Source organism: Neolamprologus multifasciatus, chromosome 7 (genome assembly GCF_963576455.1).
Source record: "Neolamprologus multifasciatus chromosome 7, fNeoMul1.2, whole genome shotgun sequence".
Lineage (NCBI taxonomy): Eukaryota > Metazoa > Chordata > Actinopteri > Cichliformes > Cichlidae > Neolamprologus > Neolamprologus multifasciatus.
Genome location: NC_140445.1, coordinates 17,739,931 through 17,756,599, shown reverse-complemented (window position 1 = coordinate 17,756,599; position 16,669 = coordinate 17,739,931). Strand labels below are relative to the sequence as shown.

Here is a 16,669-nt window from a genome sequence, read left to right as displayed (position 1 = left end):
GTCACCTGTCACTGTTTGTGGACGTCAGCGCTCGTACTTTGGGCTCGTCCTCTGTGTTCTTTTTGCTCATCTTTCTCTGTTTCACCGATCCGCTGTCTGATTTCCCACTTGGTTCCTCTGTCAAGCCTTTGTTGGTAGGAGACAATGGATAATGCATTGGAAAACTCAGAAATATGCTTTTTTTTGCCTTCCTGCTGAGAGTGGGATGGTCGATATCCCATTTATATCTGTGATTCAAAAATTAAATACAATTGGTAGCTTAACTTAACATGAGCGTCATAGCCTTCAAGCACTATAATCCACATATTGTGTCTTGTTTAACCTGTCAGTAGTACAAATGGCTTTGTTGAGTGAATTATGTGCTAGATGATTTCAAACCAAAAGTAGTAATTTTCTTGGATTTTATTTAAAATTTTAAACAACTTTTTAGTTTAATAAATCCAAAGTATATGAATATGAAATATGAAAGTATTTGAAGGTGGGGACGGATAGAAATGGCTTCTTTAGACAAAAGAGTAAATGTTTCTCCATATGTTAAGCTAATGTTGCTGTAAGTTTACATTTAGTGTAAAAGTACCACATAACAGTGGGATGAATCTCCTCACACAACAGGAAGGCCAATAAGCACATTTTTCCAAATGTCAAACTTTTGCTTTTTGCCTATGTTTAAAAAAACACCCAAAACAGATCTACTTCAGACTTGGAAGGTACACATTGTTTGGGATCTTCTCCTACAAAGCCAAATGTGTAAAGTCATGTGGTGATTTCATATCTCAGATATAGTCTCTAATGCTACAGTCTTGCTGGAGAAAACAGTAGTTAGAGATGCTGCACAACCAAAATGAATGTGACCGTGTGATCTTTGTGGTTTCTAGTGTTGCTTTTAACCACAGTTGACATCTTGAAAGCAACTTTGGTGCATCAAGATAGTCAGAAAACAGCAATAAGTTGAAATCAGTCTGCTATCAGTTTGTGACTGAATAAGGTCAGCTTGGAAACTGTATGATACGATTAACTGTAAATCGTTGAAAATCACAAATGTGTCGCCAACTACGTACACAGAAATGTAACATTTAACAGAAATTCACATTAACTATTTACATTCAGAATCCAGCAATTTAACTGCAAAATGACACAGGTGCTTTTATATAGGAATATAACCAGAATACAACCAACTGGAAACCAGTTGAGGCAGGTCTGCTATTAAAAACACACACGTAGATGATGTGTCCAGACTGACTCACACTGATTACAACCTGTTGCCAATCTGTCTCCAGGGAACCTGTGCAATCACTGTGTGGTCAACTACAGGTTGTGGGTTTTGCATTCTTAACCTCTGGGTTACCAGTTGGTCAGTGCAACTACTTGTAATCGGCTGCTAAATTTCAAAATATTCAATGGACTCACCGGGCAACCACCAATTTTTAGTAGTTGCAAGGAGGTTTATATCATATCTTTGCTCTACTGTGACTGAGCCACTAAACTGTAATAGCATCTGAGACCAATGCTGGAGAGTACTTCAAAGATTTTAGAATTAGTACAGTGATGTCTCGCAGAAAGTTGATTCTGTTTATCTGGACGTAGCCTTTCCACTGGGAGGCTGTGAGGTCACTTTCTTGATCACTGATCAACAGCTACTGATCAATGACCATGGACCATTCACAGGGAGTTGGGCAATGGCTGCGATACCACATATAATGTAATAACTGAAACAACACAACCAGAAATGAATAAATAAACAGATAAAAGATTCACATGAGCAGGAGGAGCCCATTGAGATTTTATATAGCTGTTCTTGCAAACCAAAATGTCTTTGTGGAATTAGCTTTTTTGAGGAAGATTTTAGAATAAAACACAGAGACAGCAACTAGATCTAACTAAAAATAAAGGAATCTCTGTGTGTGTTTTTGACTGACTGTGATCTCGTCATGTAGCTTTGCTGTTGCTAGTAAGCTCAAATGTAGCCGTACCATGAAGGAGCAGATATGTGAGGGATAATCCAAAACTGCACCAGTGGGCACTAGTTCCATAAAAACAACTTAAATTTCCTATATGGCGTAAAATTATTTTTTCGTTTACCGAGCAGCTCCTTCCGTGTGCGACTGGCTATTTCTTTGATCTCCATGCGGGATAAGGAAAGCGAGTGTGTTGCAGAGATGAGGGGAGCTGGGGGCACCATGGTGGGGGCTGGTGTCGTCAGCACTTTGTTGACCAGAGGGGACTTCAGGGGTCTTTCGATGCTGCGGCCCACCAAGTTACACAGAGGGATCTTAAAAATGTGCTTGCATGCCGCTTCACCTGGGAGGAAGAAACCCAGAGGAAGAGGTAGCAGTGAGGAAGAACAATTGTGGTAGATGACATGAGAGCGCACAAAATGAAAACAAAAAAAAAAGAAGGCTTGGCTTTAGTTCTTTAGAAATTCAAAAACATACCATATGTTTTCAGATTTTACAACTAGCAATTGAACCTTTTATTTTTGTCAGTATTTCAACACATTTGTATGGCAGTGCAATGAAAATTAAATACTTTATTTTTGACTATTTGGCTGCATAAGTTACCACTGGGAAGCTACTGCTTAGCTTAACATAAAGATGATAAACAGCTGCCTGTGCTCTTGATTCTTTTTGAAAATGTGTACAAAATCCCAGGTGGTAAAACATTAACATGTGACTACATTAGTGGTTTCCAAATTTCTACCTCTCATACAGTACTGTGCAAAGATTTTGAAGCATCCCACATTTCTTTGTGGTTTGCTTCTCAGGACCAGATTGTCTTTCTTTAGTTCCACTTGACTCAAACCTTGGCATATTTCATCATGGTATGCATATATTTCTTCAAACATTTGAGCACACTGGACAAGTAGAAGAAAAAGAAGTTGTTCAGGACAGTGAGTGTCTACAGCTTTGTGTAATATATTGTAGGGTCTGTCATGATTTGGGGCTGCAATTCAACCAGTGGTGTTGCAGGTCTTTTAAAAAACTGATGGAATAATGAATGCAGAAAAACAGTCAAATTTTGATGCTCCATCGGGTGCCTAAAAGATTTCAGAGGAAACGAGGTCATGCCAAATACTGACTTGGCATGACCAAGTCATGACTTCAGGCTTGTTTTAATTGTACAAACTCTGTTGTTGCTTTTTAAGTACTGTATTTCTCTGCATGTTTGCACATTTCAATATATCACTGGACCTATTTCCCATTTCCTAGTAAAATATAAAGAAATGAGGGGCTGGCTCAAGCCTTTTACACAGTACTATATATTAACTTGAACTAAATTTACAATACATCACACTCACATACATATCATCTGCAAGTATTTTCAGTGCAGCTTTAGGATACTCTAAAACTCTCACCTGACTCAAAGATGAGGCTTTTTTGAAATTCTGTTGTTGGGTATTATGAAACATACTCTTACCTCTGAGACTCTAATGCAGTGAACGGCATTACACGAGATGCACATTTGTAATCTTTACACTAAACACACTTGAAATAACCAGTGACTGGCGTCCGACATGTAAATATTGGCATCTATCTTGTATATAATGTCTAGAGGCATATTTCCGCCTTTCCGGTGCATTCAGGGACTCTCAAAGATTCAACTTTTAACATTGCTCTTGCATTCTGTGTGCCAGCCACTCCAACTTACAAAAACATGTTGTCGATTTTGTAAAGGTATAATGAGAAATAATTTTATTTCACTGGAAATAAAAGTCTTTGATTGCACCAGTAAGGACCAGTAAAAAACAGATAATGACTGCAAAAGCAAAAGCTTACAAAACCTGAAAATGCAAAGGTGACACAGCTTGATCAAGTCTTTAACTTTTGTATTTTTGTAGCGCAGTAAAACATCTATGACATCACATGTGGCATGCGTAGCAAAACAGTCAGCTGTAATATTAATTCTGTATATAATTAGGACTCTATGAATGCTGATACAACAGAATCAAACATCCACATTTAAATGAAGCCACTTTAAAGTGATTTATAGCGCTATTTATTGAAACAGCACGCAGTCTTAAAATTAATCTTCCTTACAACAGCGAGCTAATGTAACTGTTCAGTAGACATTTATAGCAGGCCATCTATTATTCAACAGAGACTACAAAGTCTGCTCGAGATGCATTGAATGGATGTTTGGAAGTTTTCAAGTGACACAATCTGCCCGCAAAGCTGCAGTGTGCCCACTGGCAGTGCCCAGCCATTCCACTTGGGAGCAGTGTTGGAGTTCAGAAACTGCACACTGTTCCAATGAGGCAGGCTGGTGATAGTGAATGAAAGTGAATCGAGGCGGAGACTATGCTGCAAAAAAAAAAGGAAGGGTCCGTCTCATCTGAAATGTCAGCGGGTGAGAGGAGAGTTAAAGAGCCACTGTGAAAAACAAAGGGTCACTGCTGATGCTTGACAGGTACACTGTGTTAGTGCTGTTACAGATCAGCTCTCACTTGCCGCTGTGTCGTCCGACGGCAAAAGGAAATAGCCAAAAATACGGCAAGGCATGCAAGTATTTGGAATATATAGTTGCAGAGATCAATATATTCCACATGCGTTTCTGGACCAGGGGAAGTGTCACACTCCAGCACACTGGCAAAAAAAAATCAAAAATCAAATAAACAGTTGTCAGGGATGTTTTTAGTACTAAACGGAGTCAAATTCACCAGAACAATGTGGCGTCTTTAAGCCAGTGGAGGTGGATGCTGGCTAGCAGCCACATCAGTGACATCTTGCTCGCATCACTGATGTGATTACGTCAGATGAAAACCTTCCCAAGGAGCAGATACGGCAGGCGCACAGGCAGTTAAGAAGATGGGATTTTTGTCAGCACCCTTCCACCTTTCTCCACCCCCCCCCCCCCCTCCACTCTCCAAACACCCCGCCCGACCACCCACCCACCATCAGACTGTAGCACCGCTGTTTGGACTACTTTGGATTGAAAAAGAGGGCTGACAAAAGTCTCCATGGCGACAGTGCAATCTGTAAATCATGCTGCAGCAGACGTGTCTTCTCCTTCCCTCTTTCCCTTTTCTTGCTCCTTTTTTTGCACCCCCCCCCCCCCCCACAGCCTCCATAACCCCTCCCTTTCCGCTCACACTCCCTGCATACCTATTCTTCCTCCCCCCCTTCCTGGTAATTTCATAACTCTCTCTATCTTCATCACCTCTGCCTCACTTTTGTACTTTGAGCTCTAGCACCTTGCTTTCTCCCTTCTCATTCTCCCCTCGCGCTAATGCTTTAATTAGTCGTCAGACAGAAAGGGGGGTGGGTGGGGGTGGGGAAGACATAATGTTCACTTAACATTCAACCAACGTTCAAGTCAACATGCTGCTTCGGAGCAGACAGGGGTGATACACTCTGGGTGCACGTGCATGTTAGTAGGGCAGCGTTATGAGTGTTTTTATGGACAGAGGACAAGTTGTGGGAGAATCCTAAAGTACCTTCAGCATCCTTAGACATGTACAGGGAAAGCTTGGTACCATAGGGGATCCGTATAGAATCTGAACCAGGGATGAAGAAGAGGGTTACACAAACTGAACACACACAGTAACATACATTTAGGAGCACATGCACACACCCATACACATACATAGTATGTTCTCTATTATGTCTACATCTTCCAGTAATGCAGAATTATTTGCACGGCCAGTTGAACCGAAAAAAAAAAGAGAATTCCTTTAATAAAAATGATATACATAAGCAGAAATCCTGCACTTGACTAATTGCAGCAGCAACTGCCAGACCTTCCTCCCCGTTAGCCTTAATGGAACCTGTAAATACCCACTTCCATCAGGAAAAGACTGCCTGGATGGTGCAGCAGCAGCAGGAACATAACTTTTTATTTTTTATTTTTCCTAAGTCTCACTCTTCCCTGCAGTTCAGACTTGCATGGAAACCTTTGTGTGTCTTTAACAGCTAGACTGCACTGTCCATCAGTCAGCTGACAGACAGTGAATGACATTCTTGTACAAGCTGTATTAATCTGGAGGAGATCAGGAACAGCAGGATGGGGAGGTGGTGGTGCTGGTGGGGGTGTGTGTATTAAATGGTCAAACATACAATGAAAGATGTCTGGGAGAGTGTGCTCGCTATTTTGTAACTATATTGTAACTATATTGTAACTGTGATTCGCAATCGAAAAGATCACAATGATGCTTTCAAATGTTCTCGTCCTTCAACTACAAATCACATTTAGCTAAGGTACAAGCTTTTTTTCATACACCTCATACTACATATGGGTATAAAACTCATATGAAGATGCTCGAAAGTAAGGAACGTCAGTATAGTCAGTGAAAGTTTGTCTCCTTGATCTTTTGGCAGCATGTCGATGAACGGGAGGCCATGTGGATGCCTGTTTTGAAAAAGGGTGTGTTCAAGGATCCTCCAAAATTCAGAGTTCACTGCCTGGTGACAACCCTAAAACAAAAAAGGTCTGAGACAGAAACCCTGGAGAGTGTGGGGGACAACCAGTGGGAAAATAAGGAGTGAAACTTTAGTAGAATAAATATGATTTACAGCCAGATCTGTCAGTATTTAGACAGTTTTGTAATTTTCCCTCTATACATCACCATGTTGGACAATCAAGATGTGACTGAAGTGCAGACCTTCAGTTTCAGTTCAAGAGATCTAACAAAATATTGCTTCAGGAATTACAGCATTTTTATACACAGTCAATCTTAAAAAAGAAATCTTAGAAAAATAAACAATAAAAATGACAAAGAGGAGTCACAGAGGGTTACAAGGCAGAATAACACTTTGTAAGTATTGGTCTTTTTTTTTAAAAAAGACAGTGTTTAAATGAAATAAAAGAAGGCATATTCTGCAATACTCGCTGTGCTTATCTGTCTGTTTCCTACAACAGAGGTATCAAACATAAGGCCTGGGGGCCAGAATTGGGCCGGAATTAGACACAGACTCCAATCCGACCCACTGGGCAATTTTAAAAATGTGAAGGAGTTTTAACTATATTTTCACAGGTTTTGGAGCGTGATAAAGACCTTCCCCATGGGCATAATACACCAAAGCAAATATATGAATATATGAATAATTAACCGACAGGAAATTCTCTTTTTGTTTTTCCCCAGTGGGTTTACAAATAAAGGGCAATGACAGAACCAGAATGATTTAGGCCATTTTACACATTTCTTACACTTTAAGCCAAAGGTTTTCCAGATTTCTTTTATTTACAACAGCAACATTTCTATATCATATAGAAAAACTGAGATGTGTTGTTGAAACTGCACTCCTTTTTCTTATATTAAACTATTCCAGGGATTAAATGTGTAGTTAAAGTTCTTTACACTAACAGAAAGGGTTTCTGTCCGGCCCACTTAAGATCAAAGTGGGATGTATATGGTTCACAATGTAAAATACGTTTTTGACATCCCATCCCTGCCCTTCAACATAGATAAGCAAATTTAATCTAAAGCAAAGTTTCAGATTGTGAGTAGGTCCTTGAACACACCAACAGGCAACATTTTTGTACCGGTTTTGGCTTGGTAACCAAGATAATTAAACAAAGGCACCTAAGTCTTTCTACCTCATGTTTAAGTGCCGCAAAAGTAATTTTTTAAGCATAAAATCTGTTGAATGAATGACTTTTTCTCTGAAATAATTGTAAGAAAGAAGGTCGGTAATAAATAAAAGTAACCACATTTGTAAGTAAAATTATTTGTAGGGTTAAACGGCCATTGACAGGATACTTATTCGTCTACTGCTACTCTAAATACCCAGCAATGAGGACATTATAATGTTTCTCATAAAAAAAAGATGATGGCAGAAGTGATTAAAGAAAAACTTACTCACAGAAAACTGCACGTTATCAACCTGAAACTAACGTACACAAATGTTGCAGCGCTTGAAGCTAAGAGAGACTCCAAAGTCAAACATCCTGCGTGGGTCTTACCATCGCCGAGCGGCGAGGGGAACATGGGCATCTCATAGCCGGTGGGCGTCTGTGGGGAACTCTGGGAACTGGTGTCTCTCGAACTGCAGTTGGAGGCTGAGCTCACTGGAGCCGATGAAACGAAATAAATGTCTGACTGTGGGTGGAAAAAGCAGATGCAAGCAGAGAGGGAAATGAGAGGGAAATGATGGACGTGCAGAGAAGGCAGGAAAACAGAAAGGTTTGAAGCAGGAGGTGAAAAAGAAAGAACAAAGAATCATAATGAATCATTGGATCTCAGGCGCACTGTTCTGTTTGCAATTATCGGAGTGTATAAATCATAGTTGTATTATTGCTTTTGCAGCCATGCAGATTACCAGCCTTATTTCCCACAGGGATAATAAAGATGGATTGAAATGAGAGCTCCCAGACATCTTCTTCTACAACAGAGTGAAGCCTGACACTGAAACTAAATTCACAAACTTGAGGATTCTTGTTCAGTGGGTGTGATATGTTGTCATTTATACAGACCCGCGAAGCAGCCAGCTGCAGCTCCGGGACCACTGCTGTGTACACAAGATTGCCATTGACCACTAGTCGAATCTCAATGGAGTCCGTGGTGAAGGCCAGGATGTAAGGAAATGCACAAACTGCAAAGACACCACGAGGATAAGAAAAAGTACTTCATCAAAGGGAAGCCACTGAATCAAGTATGACTGCAATGCAAAAAATGTAAGCAATGTTCACCTTTCTTAATACTTCAAATTTATAGTTATTAGTTTCACTAAGAATTATTACTATTAGATTATTGGCTAAATATATATGCAGAAACGCCCAACCCATGCTTGTACTATGGGTGCCTCAGTGGTGGTGCCTAATTCTTTATAGTTTTGTCTCCAGTGAGACAGACTTTCTGTAATTTGCGACAAAAAGATGATTCAATTAGATATCTCCTCCTTAAAGAAATTTGAGGAAACCAGACAAGTGGAGAACACAAGAAGACATGGGAGACTATCTGATATGGAAGCAATGCCATTAAGAAATAGGAAATAAAAATCCAGCAAATCCATCTATTGTTCAGCAAAGTCTCACCAGAAATGGTCTTAGAACGTAACTACTGCGATAAACGAGGAACCACTGTACACAGAAAAGTATAGATTTTGATCCAGCATACTATATCAAAAGGGTGTGATTACTTTTTTTAAATTATGAAAATTACTCTGCACTGTTGGCTTTAGTGTGTATCTGCATATTAAAGCAGGACACATTACGGATGCACAGGAGGCCAGAGGGGCAGCATTTTGTTATGAGCAGTGCCAGGGTTACAGGTTTAACACCAGCTTTTTTTTTTCTTTTTCATCACCTTCTGCGTTAATAATAAAATGTACACAGAAACACACGCACAAGTAATCACTTGGGCCAGTCGGACGCTTGTGATTACACATGACGTTTCCATGGTGACACGAAGCTCAGCGGCAATGGGCAGGGTGGGGCCCCGAGAACTGTTGCCGTGGCAACCTACCAATAGCATTGGGCATCTGGTTCCAGCTGAAGTGGAAATCCGAGGTGTTGGACTGGATCATCGGTGTGGAGCCGTTAAACGGACAAACTTTCTTATAGTAACAAATATCTGCAAAAGACACACAGGATTCAGGTTAAAGGTATTTATGTTACACCATGATTGACAGCAGCCTTTTATTGTGACTCGAAGAGGGCAGACAGCTTTTTGTCCTTTTATATAGCTGAAGCAGAGGGATAAAAAGCTCCCTCACTCTTAATATTCTGGAGCTGTCTCTGTGCAATGATTTTTATTCCAGTAGCAGAGGAAAAGATAGCTGACATTACACAACATCTGAAATGTCTGGAGTCAAGAGAAGGATGGTGGTGGGGGGCACTCACAGTTGTAACACAACAGCAGACCTGCCTCCCCGTCTTCATACACATCAATGGCCGCTACAAAATTTACCTGCAGGCACAAAGAAGTCAGTTTAGTGAAATCAAAGACGGTTCAGAGGCGAAAGGTCAAATAGGAGACACTGTTTTTAACAAATAATGTCAGGTCAGCACCCTCAGGGCAATACAGAAAATACACTGCATGTCAGCTACAGATTTACTCTTCTCTAAATAGAAAGCAGAATGAGATGCTTTATTAAGGCAGCTGTTCATCCTACAGCCTGCTCATCCATTTCTCCCTTCTCTCGCTTCCCCAGCTGGTGGCTGTGAATGACAATGTTTGATTCACCCAAGCAGGCTGGCAATCAGCAGGTAAATAAAGCCGCTAACTAAAGGTTTCAGTCCTGGTTTGCTTCAATAAACATCACATAGAAATGCAAGAAAGCAAAGAGAAAGCCGCTAATATGTGTGTCTGTGTGTGTGTGCCTGTGTGCCTCACCCTGTTGGCCTCTGCGTGATGAAGCCGGTAGGCATCTCCAGTGCTCTCATTGATCAGGTCAAATTGATGTTTGTAGGCCACACAAATCATATTATCATTTTCCCCGGTTGGACCGTCCACCAGCGACATCACCACCGGCGGGTCGCACAGACAGATCTCCTAATGGGAGCGTGGTACACGTGGTTAACATTAGTACTCTTTACTTTTACACTCCTGTCTTCGTTCTTCTTTCACCCTCCTCTGTTTGATAGATAATTAGACTCTTTTTTAGCCCCCATTACATTTGGGTATTGAATACAATGTACATGCTTGATTCATATGCTGTTTTTCCACCTTCTCTTTGCTCATGTGGACTTTGATTTACCCGTATGTACTGAAACTCCTCCACTGGAGAATCCGCTCCTGTGGCGACGGCGCTGAAACGCGGATGTTTCCTGGTGATGAGGAGGAGTTTGTTCCTGATGGCTGCTACTATCCTCAGCTCTGAGCCGTGGTGGGTGTTAATAGAGTACAAATGGCAACCTAGGACAAAGTGGATGAGAGGGGAGGCTGACAAAGAGATGGAAACTATAATGGATGTTTGCTGCTGCAGGTGTCGTTCCCTGGCATCGTCCCGCAGATCAATGCATGCCGCTCAGACAGCTGGCATGACACCACTGGATATAACACTGTGTGTGTATTTGTGTGTACACTGCAAAAAGGAGATTCATTAAGGTTGCACTTCAGAATTGATTAGATACTTGTTAACCTTCTAAACAACCTCATAAACATATTCAGATAATCCTTCAACAGGTCAGAAATGTAGATGTTTACTTCTTTAGGAACATTTGTACATTTTTCGATACAGATGAACAATATTTACAGCTCAAAGACATTTTTTTATTTCTGTAAGCCAAAAGCTCAAGTTTCAATCTGCTCGAAAAGCTTGTTTTCCAAGTTTTTCTACTTGCATTGAGCTGTTGTCAGCTTGGCATGGATTTCTTCATATGGCCATCTCAGGCCAGCACTGTGGCTTTGGCTGCGCCTAATATAATGAAGCACAGGCCTGTTTCAGAAAACAGAGTTTGCTAACCCTGAGATGAGGATTCCCTAATCCCTGGGCTATTCACAGACTCTATTCACTGGCAGATTTTCTTTAACAAACCCAGAGTTTCTCTCTGACTCCTCCCATAGGTTTGTGCCTAACGCAGCTGACTGAATCTCTCTTTTATTTCCACATTCATGCAATTGATAGCAAAACAATCAAATGTGTTAATTTGCAGAAGTTTATGTATTTACAGATGCTAATTAGATTACTTTTTTACTTAAAGCTGTGCTGGTTGCTTAAGCCACCACATTCTTCCACATTTATGGGGTGGCTGTGGCTCTGGAGCTACATCGGAGTGTGATAGGAAGCAACACCTGCCAGAGGCCAGGAGAAGTAGGTTCCCAAGTAGGAACTTCTTTATCTCCTGTTTATACCAACAGGAGCATGGTGAGATGCTATCAGTTGATCCAATCTGTCTTAAAATAGGTTTTAACGTTGATCTGAATGTAAGAGGTTTCATCATCAAATTAGCTCTTTTCCACAGTATGCCTTTTTTCCTGTCTCACTCCCCTCACTCCCAACTGAACCTGGTTCTGCCGGAGGTTACTTCCTGTTAAAAGGGAGTTTTTCCTTCCCACTGTTGCCGAATGCTTGCTTATAGTGGGTTGCCTAATTTGTGTTATTTTAGCATCTTGACCTTACAATTTAAAGCACCTTAAGGGGTAATAGACACACTAGTCCACCACATGCTTAAGTTGCATTACCAGCAGGGGGAAATAATAGATTTCAAGCCAAGGAGTCGTGAATGACCAATGTATGAAGTACATTTCAGGCTCCTTTTATGCCAGAAACGATTAAGCTAGGTAGCTGATATGTATCAACATTTAAATATCTTGGAAATGTCTCTTTAAATGTTTTTACATTTATTTTCATGATGGCTTGAATTTAAGCATGCATGTCTATTTCACACTTGAGCTGCTGTTGAAGGATGCTGACAAAAAGAGCAATTTTGTAGTCTCATATTATCCTCAAATAAACCTAAAGGTATTAACAGGGGGAAAAATTTTATCACAGGTGTTCGGATGGGGAACTATCTGATGCTTTCAACTTCTGTCAAATTCACGCAGATTTTTCTATCTTGCATAAGTGTATTTACCTTTTTCACTGTGAGGATTGGTTTGCATTCTGTGCAACTGTGTACATATTCTTGCAGATCTTGTGCGTTACCTTTCGTTTTCTCCAGTTTGTTTTCCCGGCTGTCGCACTTGCCCCTGATGAGTTGCCTCTCCTCCAGGCCTTTCTTGATCGTGCTGAGTCTGAACACATAAAGCCGAGCATCCTTTCCTGGAAACAAAACAAAAAGCTCTTCTGTTTTTTCTGCACAAAGGCTACCCTCAATTTGCTAGTTCTTATTTAGCATCCTCCCACGGCCATGCAATGGTGTGGTATTGCAGGAGGATTACTAGAAGGCTTCTTAAAGCTGGCGCACTCGCAGAAGCTTCATCAAAGCCCACACACAGTCGTGACAAATGCCTGCCATCGCATAATGACTATTAAACCTGGACGATCCCTACTTGTTAATCATCTGCAGATCAACCATTTACATTCTTTCACAGTTAAAGCAAACATCAGACAAGTCCAACTGCTGTTTGTTAGTACACAGCCACGTCTCGGTTGAACTACTTGTGTGTCCTTTAAATCTTAGTCATCCTCTGTGTTTAATTTTATCTGTCTGCCTGTCTGGATATCTCTTAGTACTTTATAACCCCCTGCACTCCCACAGTCTATGTGGTTCTTCAGACAAACAGACACTCTTTTGTATACACATGCACACAGAACCCTTTTAGGAACTCGTTCTGTGCAGGTCAGCTTCCTTAGATCTCGGCGATGGATCGATGTTTTCACCGGACCAGTGGAGGTGGGCAAACGTGTACACACTAACGCACACAGGAAAAGACAGATAAAATGTAAGGCGAAGAAAAAGAACAAAAATAAAGACAATCTGCTGCAAATAGTGCTGTGAGTCAAAAAGAAGATTTCAAAGGATGACAGGAGATCTCTGATGTGCAGGGAGGCAGTGCTTAGCAGTATCCTCCCAGTGGTCTAAGCCTACCTTTGTCAGTGCGGGTGATAAGCAGGTCCTGAGGCTCGAGAACGTGCATCTGCTTCACCACCATGGTTCTGTCAAACACGTGCACTGGGGGAAGGCTCTGTGGCTCTGAAAGACAAGTCACAAATCACATGATTAAAGAAAGATTCAAATTAAAAAGAAAAATCCCTGCCCCAAGTAGGGATTAAAAAAAGAAAGCCTTTAAATAAGAAAATATTGATTGTGTCACTCACCAATGCCTAACCCTGCTGGATCAGGGCCTGAAACAGGGACAACATCATTACCATCATCATGTTAGCTGCTGCTCTCGACATTCTGCTGAGTATTGAACAATTATGCATGGGTACTTTAATTTAGATGGCACAGGGCGTATTGATTAGAGTGACCTCACCATCGAGCAGCATGACCCCTGCTGCGTCTGTGGCAACCAGCACTGACTGACCCCAGGAGTCAGCGCACACGATATCATAGGGGAATGTGCTGCAGAACAACTGGGACTCCCATGGCTGAAACACACATATTGATACAGCGCACAATAGGATTAATATTCACTTGGTTTGATAGGACTACAAATAAATCATAAATTTAACCCCCTCCAGTTTCATTAAGTGCTTTTTAAACATTTCAAACATGAAGTTGTTTTGTAACGGCAAAAAATTCAAAGGTTCTTTCAAGTATTAAGATCAAGGCGGTGAGACGCTTTAAAGATGTGCGCCTCACCTCTTTTCTGCACAAGCCTGTGGTGACGAGGCTAGTCGGCGCATCGCCTCTCACTATGGTCTTCAGCTTGAGGGCCTGGGGAAGAAACGGCATCAGATATGACACACGGCGTACACCTCTGAATTCTGCACTGATGGAAGTCTGAAGTCTTGCATCACCACAGTGCCTGACATCTGAAATCAAGATTTGCTCCCATGTAGCTAATGTTAGCGTAAAATTCACGCTGTTGCCACGATGAGAAGGCGGCATTTTACCGCTGTGGTCGTTAGAGGTAACAATGATTTCTTTTATAAACAGATTTATAGTTACTCTGTATTTTCCAACCTCAAATGAGGCAGGACAGAATGAAAAATAAAGTTCAGACCTACACAAATATACACATTTTTTGAGATATTTCTGTTTCTTGAACTCTTTTCCCCATTAAGATGATCTCACGATCTACTCTGTATCATCAATGGCAAGTTTTGACGGCTTAGTAAATATCAATAAAGATGCGGTTCAATGACCATTAGAATAAATGGATTTCCCTAGGGTACCTGCATGAATAGAGACCATCCTCACTCATTTCTGATGCACATCCACTCATGTTGTTCAATAGGCAGGCTGAAATATGACATGAACCAATCAGAGGGTTGCTTCTAACAGGGTATCTAGGGGTAAAGAGTTAAGTAGTTCTTTTTCAGCCACTGGGTTTGAGTTCTTTCAATAAACAGGATCAATCTATGTGCTACTAAAGGGGCATTTTTAAAACATATATTTTGATGTTATATGTGGCTATTATGAGGCTTTGATGAACTGCTATGTATTTTTCTATCTTTTGGGCTCCATCATGTAGCTGTAAACAGGTAGCTTGCCAATGAGCTAGCATCTATCACAGTCATTCTCTGTGTTTTTTAATGACACACTGGATACTTTATATCCTTTCCAACATTCTGCTTGGTGGAGGAAATTGCATTTTATGGCATTTATCTGTTATTTAAATAACGTCTCGGCTTTCACACTCGTGGACCTTGCGCAAGATAAATGAGCCCTAACTTGCTGAAATACGCATGCTGTTTTCTATTACTGCTATTTGGCCTGACATTGCTTGTTTTTCATGCTTATTTAGGTTCTGAGATCTGTGACAGACGGCTCAAGAAGGTGACTGTACAAAAAGAAAAGTCATAATGCATCAAAGGTTAAAGCCGTTTCAGAATTCAAACACAGTTCGTACAAATGTGCAAGCTGCAACCATCTGACTGAAAGTGCCAATCCAAGCTGCACAAAGCATTACCATGCCTGCATAAACAGGCAATCTGGAGATGATGAGATCAATACAAACCACCACTGCGGTGGCTTAGCCGTACAGCATACTAAAGCATCCTTCAGAACAGATCCATGAGAAATCATATTCAGATTTATGAGACATTAATGGGGAACATGACATCACTGTGTACTATGTGCACAACACAGTGACTGACCCAACTGTGAGTCAGTTTAGCTGACAAATGGCTTGTCCCTAAAATAACTGAACAATCAATGACCGAAGATGTTAGTCTTCCACTGTTTTAATGCTTTATAGAAGAGCACGTCGATACCTAAGCTTTGTATTTATAAGTCGAGAACAGTAGAAACGAGATAGAACAGTTACGTAAAGAAAAGGAAACAAGGACAACAAACAAAGAGAAAAAGAGAGAATTACTAAGATTAATAAACAGCTGCTCTTTTAGAGTCGACTATAAATGGTTTTGACTTTAAAAACTAATTTCCTCCAACAGGTTTTTTCTACAGGGTACAGCTGTTATAACTAGTGTCTAGTTTTTAAGGCTCATATAGACTATTATAAAACAATGAGTGAAGATGAAGGCATTATTAGTACTACTCAGTTCAAACCTTTGGACTTTGGATAGATTTTCAAGTTGATCAAAAAAAAAGAAAAAGAACAAATTGTAGTAAAATTATTGATGTATTCGGTTTATGAGGGCAATTATTGATTTATTATAATTTAACTCATGGTGACAGTCACATTACTCTGAAACTGTATGAGTGATCACATCAAAAATACCAACTATCTCCCAGCCTCACAAAAAAAATGGTCATCCGGGTTCATTGCCATGTATATGGTGCTTTGTAAGGTTTTTTCCCAGTGTGATTATATCAGGTATATCAGCCACACAGTGACCTTCTTAGATTATTATTCCTTCTTTATCCTCCTGCAAGCAGGTGTTCAGTTCATTCAGCCTTTGAAACCCAATCAGTACAAAGAGCTTCCTCATTAATGACTGAGAGAGGGTAGTTTCTCCTGCAGTGGTAGGCAGCACTCATTACATTTGCATTTTTAGAGGGAAACAAAGAGAATAGAGCAAAATACACGAACCCATGCTAGGCAGTTTCATTTCTAAAGACCAGACTGAAGTGACTCTGGTACCTTTTCTGTTTAGTTTTGGATTATTGTTTGACTTCCCAGGCAACTCCGATTAGCATTTACTTTTCACTTGCCTTACAAATTATTACTTTTCTTAAAACATCAAACAGAAGAAGCTGGTAACTGTGGAAGCACCTTTTT

The 16,669-nt window shown here is 40.6% G+C and overlaps 1 protein-coding gene across 5 annotated transcripts in view; it reads right to left on the bottom strand.

The window, feature by feature from the left end:
* garnl3 (GTPase activating Rap/RanGAP domain like 3) overlaps positions 1-16,669 on the bottom strand; it is a 75,659-nt gene that overhangs the window by 850 nt on the left and 58,140 nt on the right. For 3 of the 5 annotated variants that reach the window (XM_085164946.1, XM_085164945.1, XM_085164947.1), the window contains 14 exons: positions 14,125-14,199; positions 13,796-13,910; positions 13,638-13,664; positions 13,408-13,512; positions 12,522-12,638; positions 10,632-10,789; positions 10,268-10,426; positions 9,775-9,841; positions 9,398-9,505; positions 8,407-8,525; positions 7,897-8,032; positions 5,432-5,491; positions 2,080-2,298; positions 6-126 (listed from right to left, as the gene is read on the bottom strand). In XM_085164946.1, the coding sequence (XP_085021072.1) occupies positions 6-126; positions 2,080-2,298; positions 5,432-5,491; positions 7,897-8,032; positions 8,407-8,525; positions 9,398-9,505; positions 9,775-9,841; positions 10,268-10,426; positions 10,632-10,789; positions 12,522-12,638; positions 13,408-13,512; positions 13,638-13,664; positions 13,796-13,910; positions 14,125-14,199 (1,586 nt within the window). The remainder of the gene's footprint in view (positions 1-5; positions 127-2,079; positions 2,299-5,431; positions 5,492-7,896; positions 8,033-8,406; positions 8,526-9,397; positions 9,506-9,774; positions 9,842-10,267; positions 10,427-10,631; positions 10,790-12,521; positions 12,639-13,407; positions 13,513-13,637; positions 13,665-13,795; positions 13,911-14,124; positions 14,200-16,669) is intronic. The other 2 variants (XM_085164948.1, XM_085164949.1) reach the window with 1 other exon arrangement.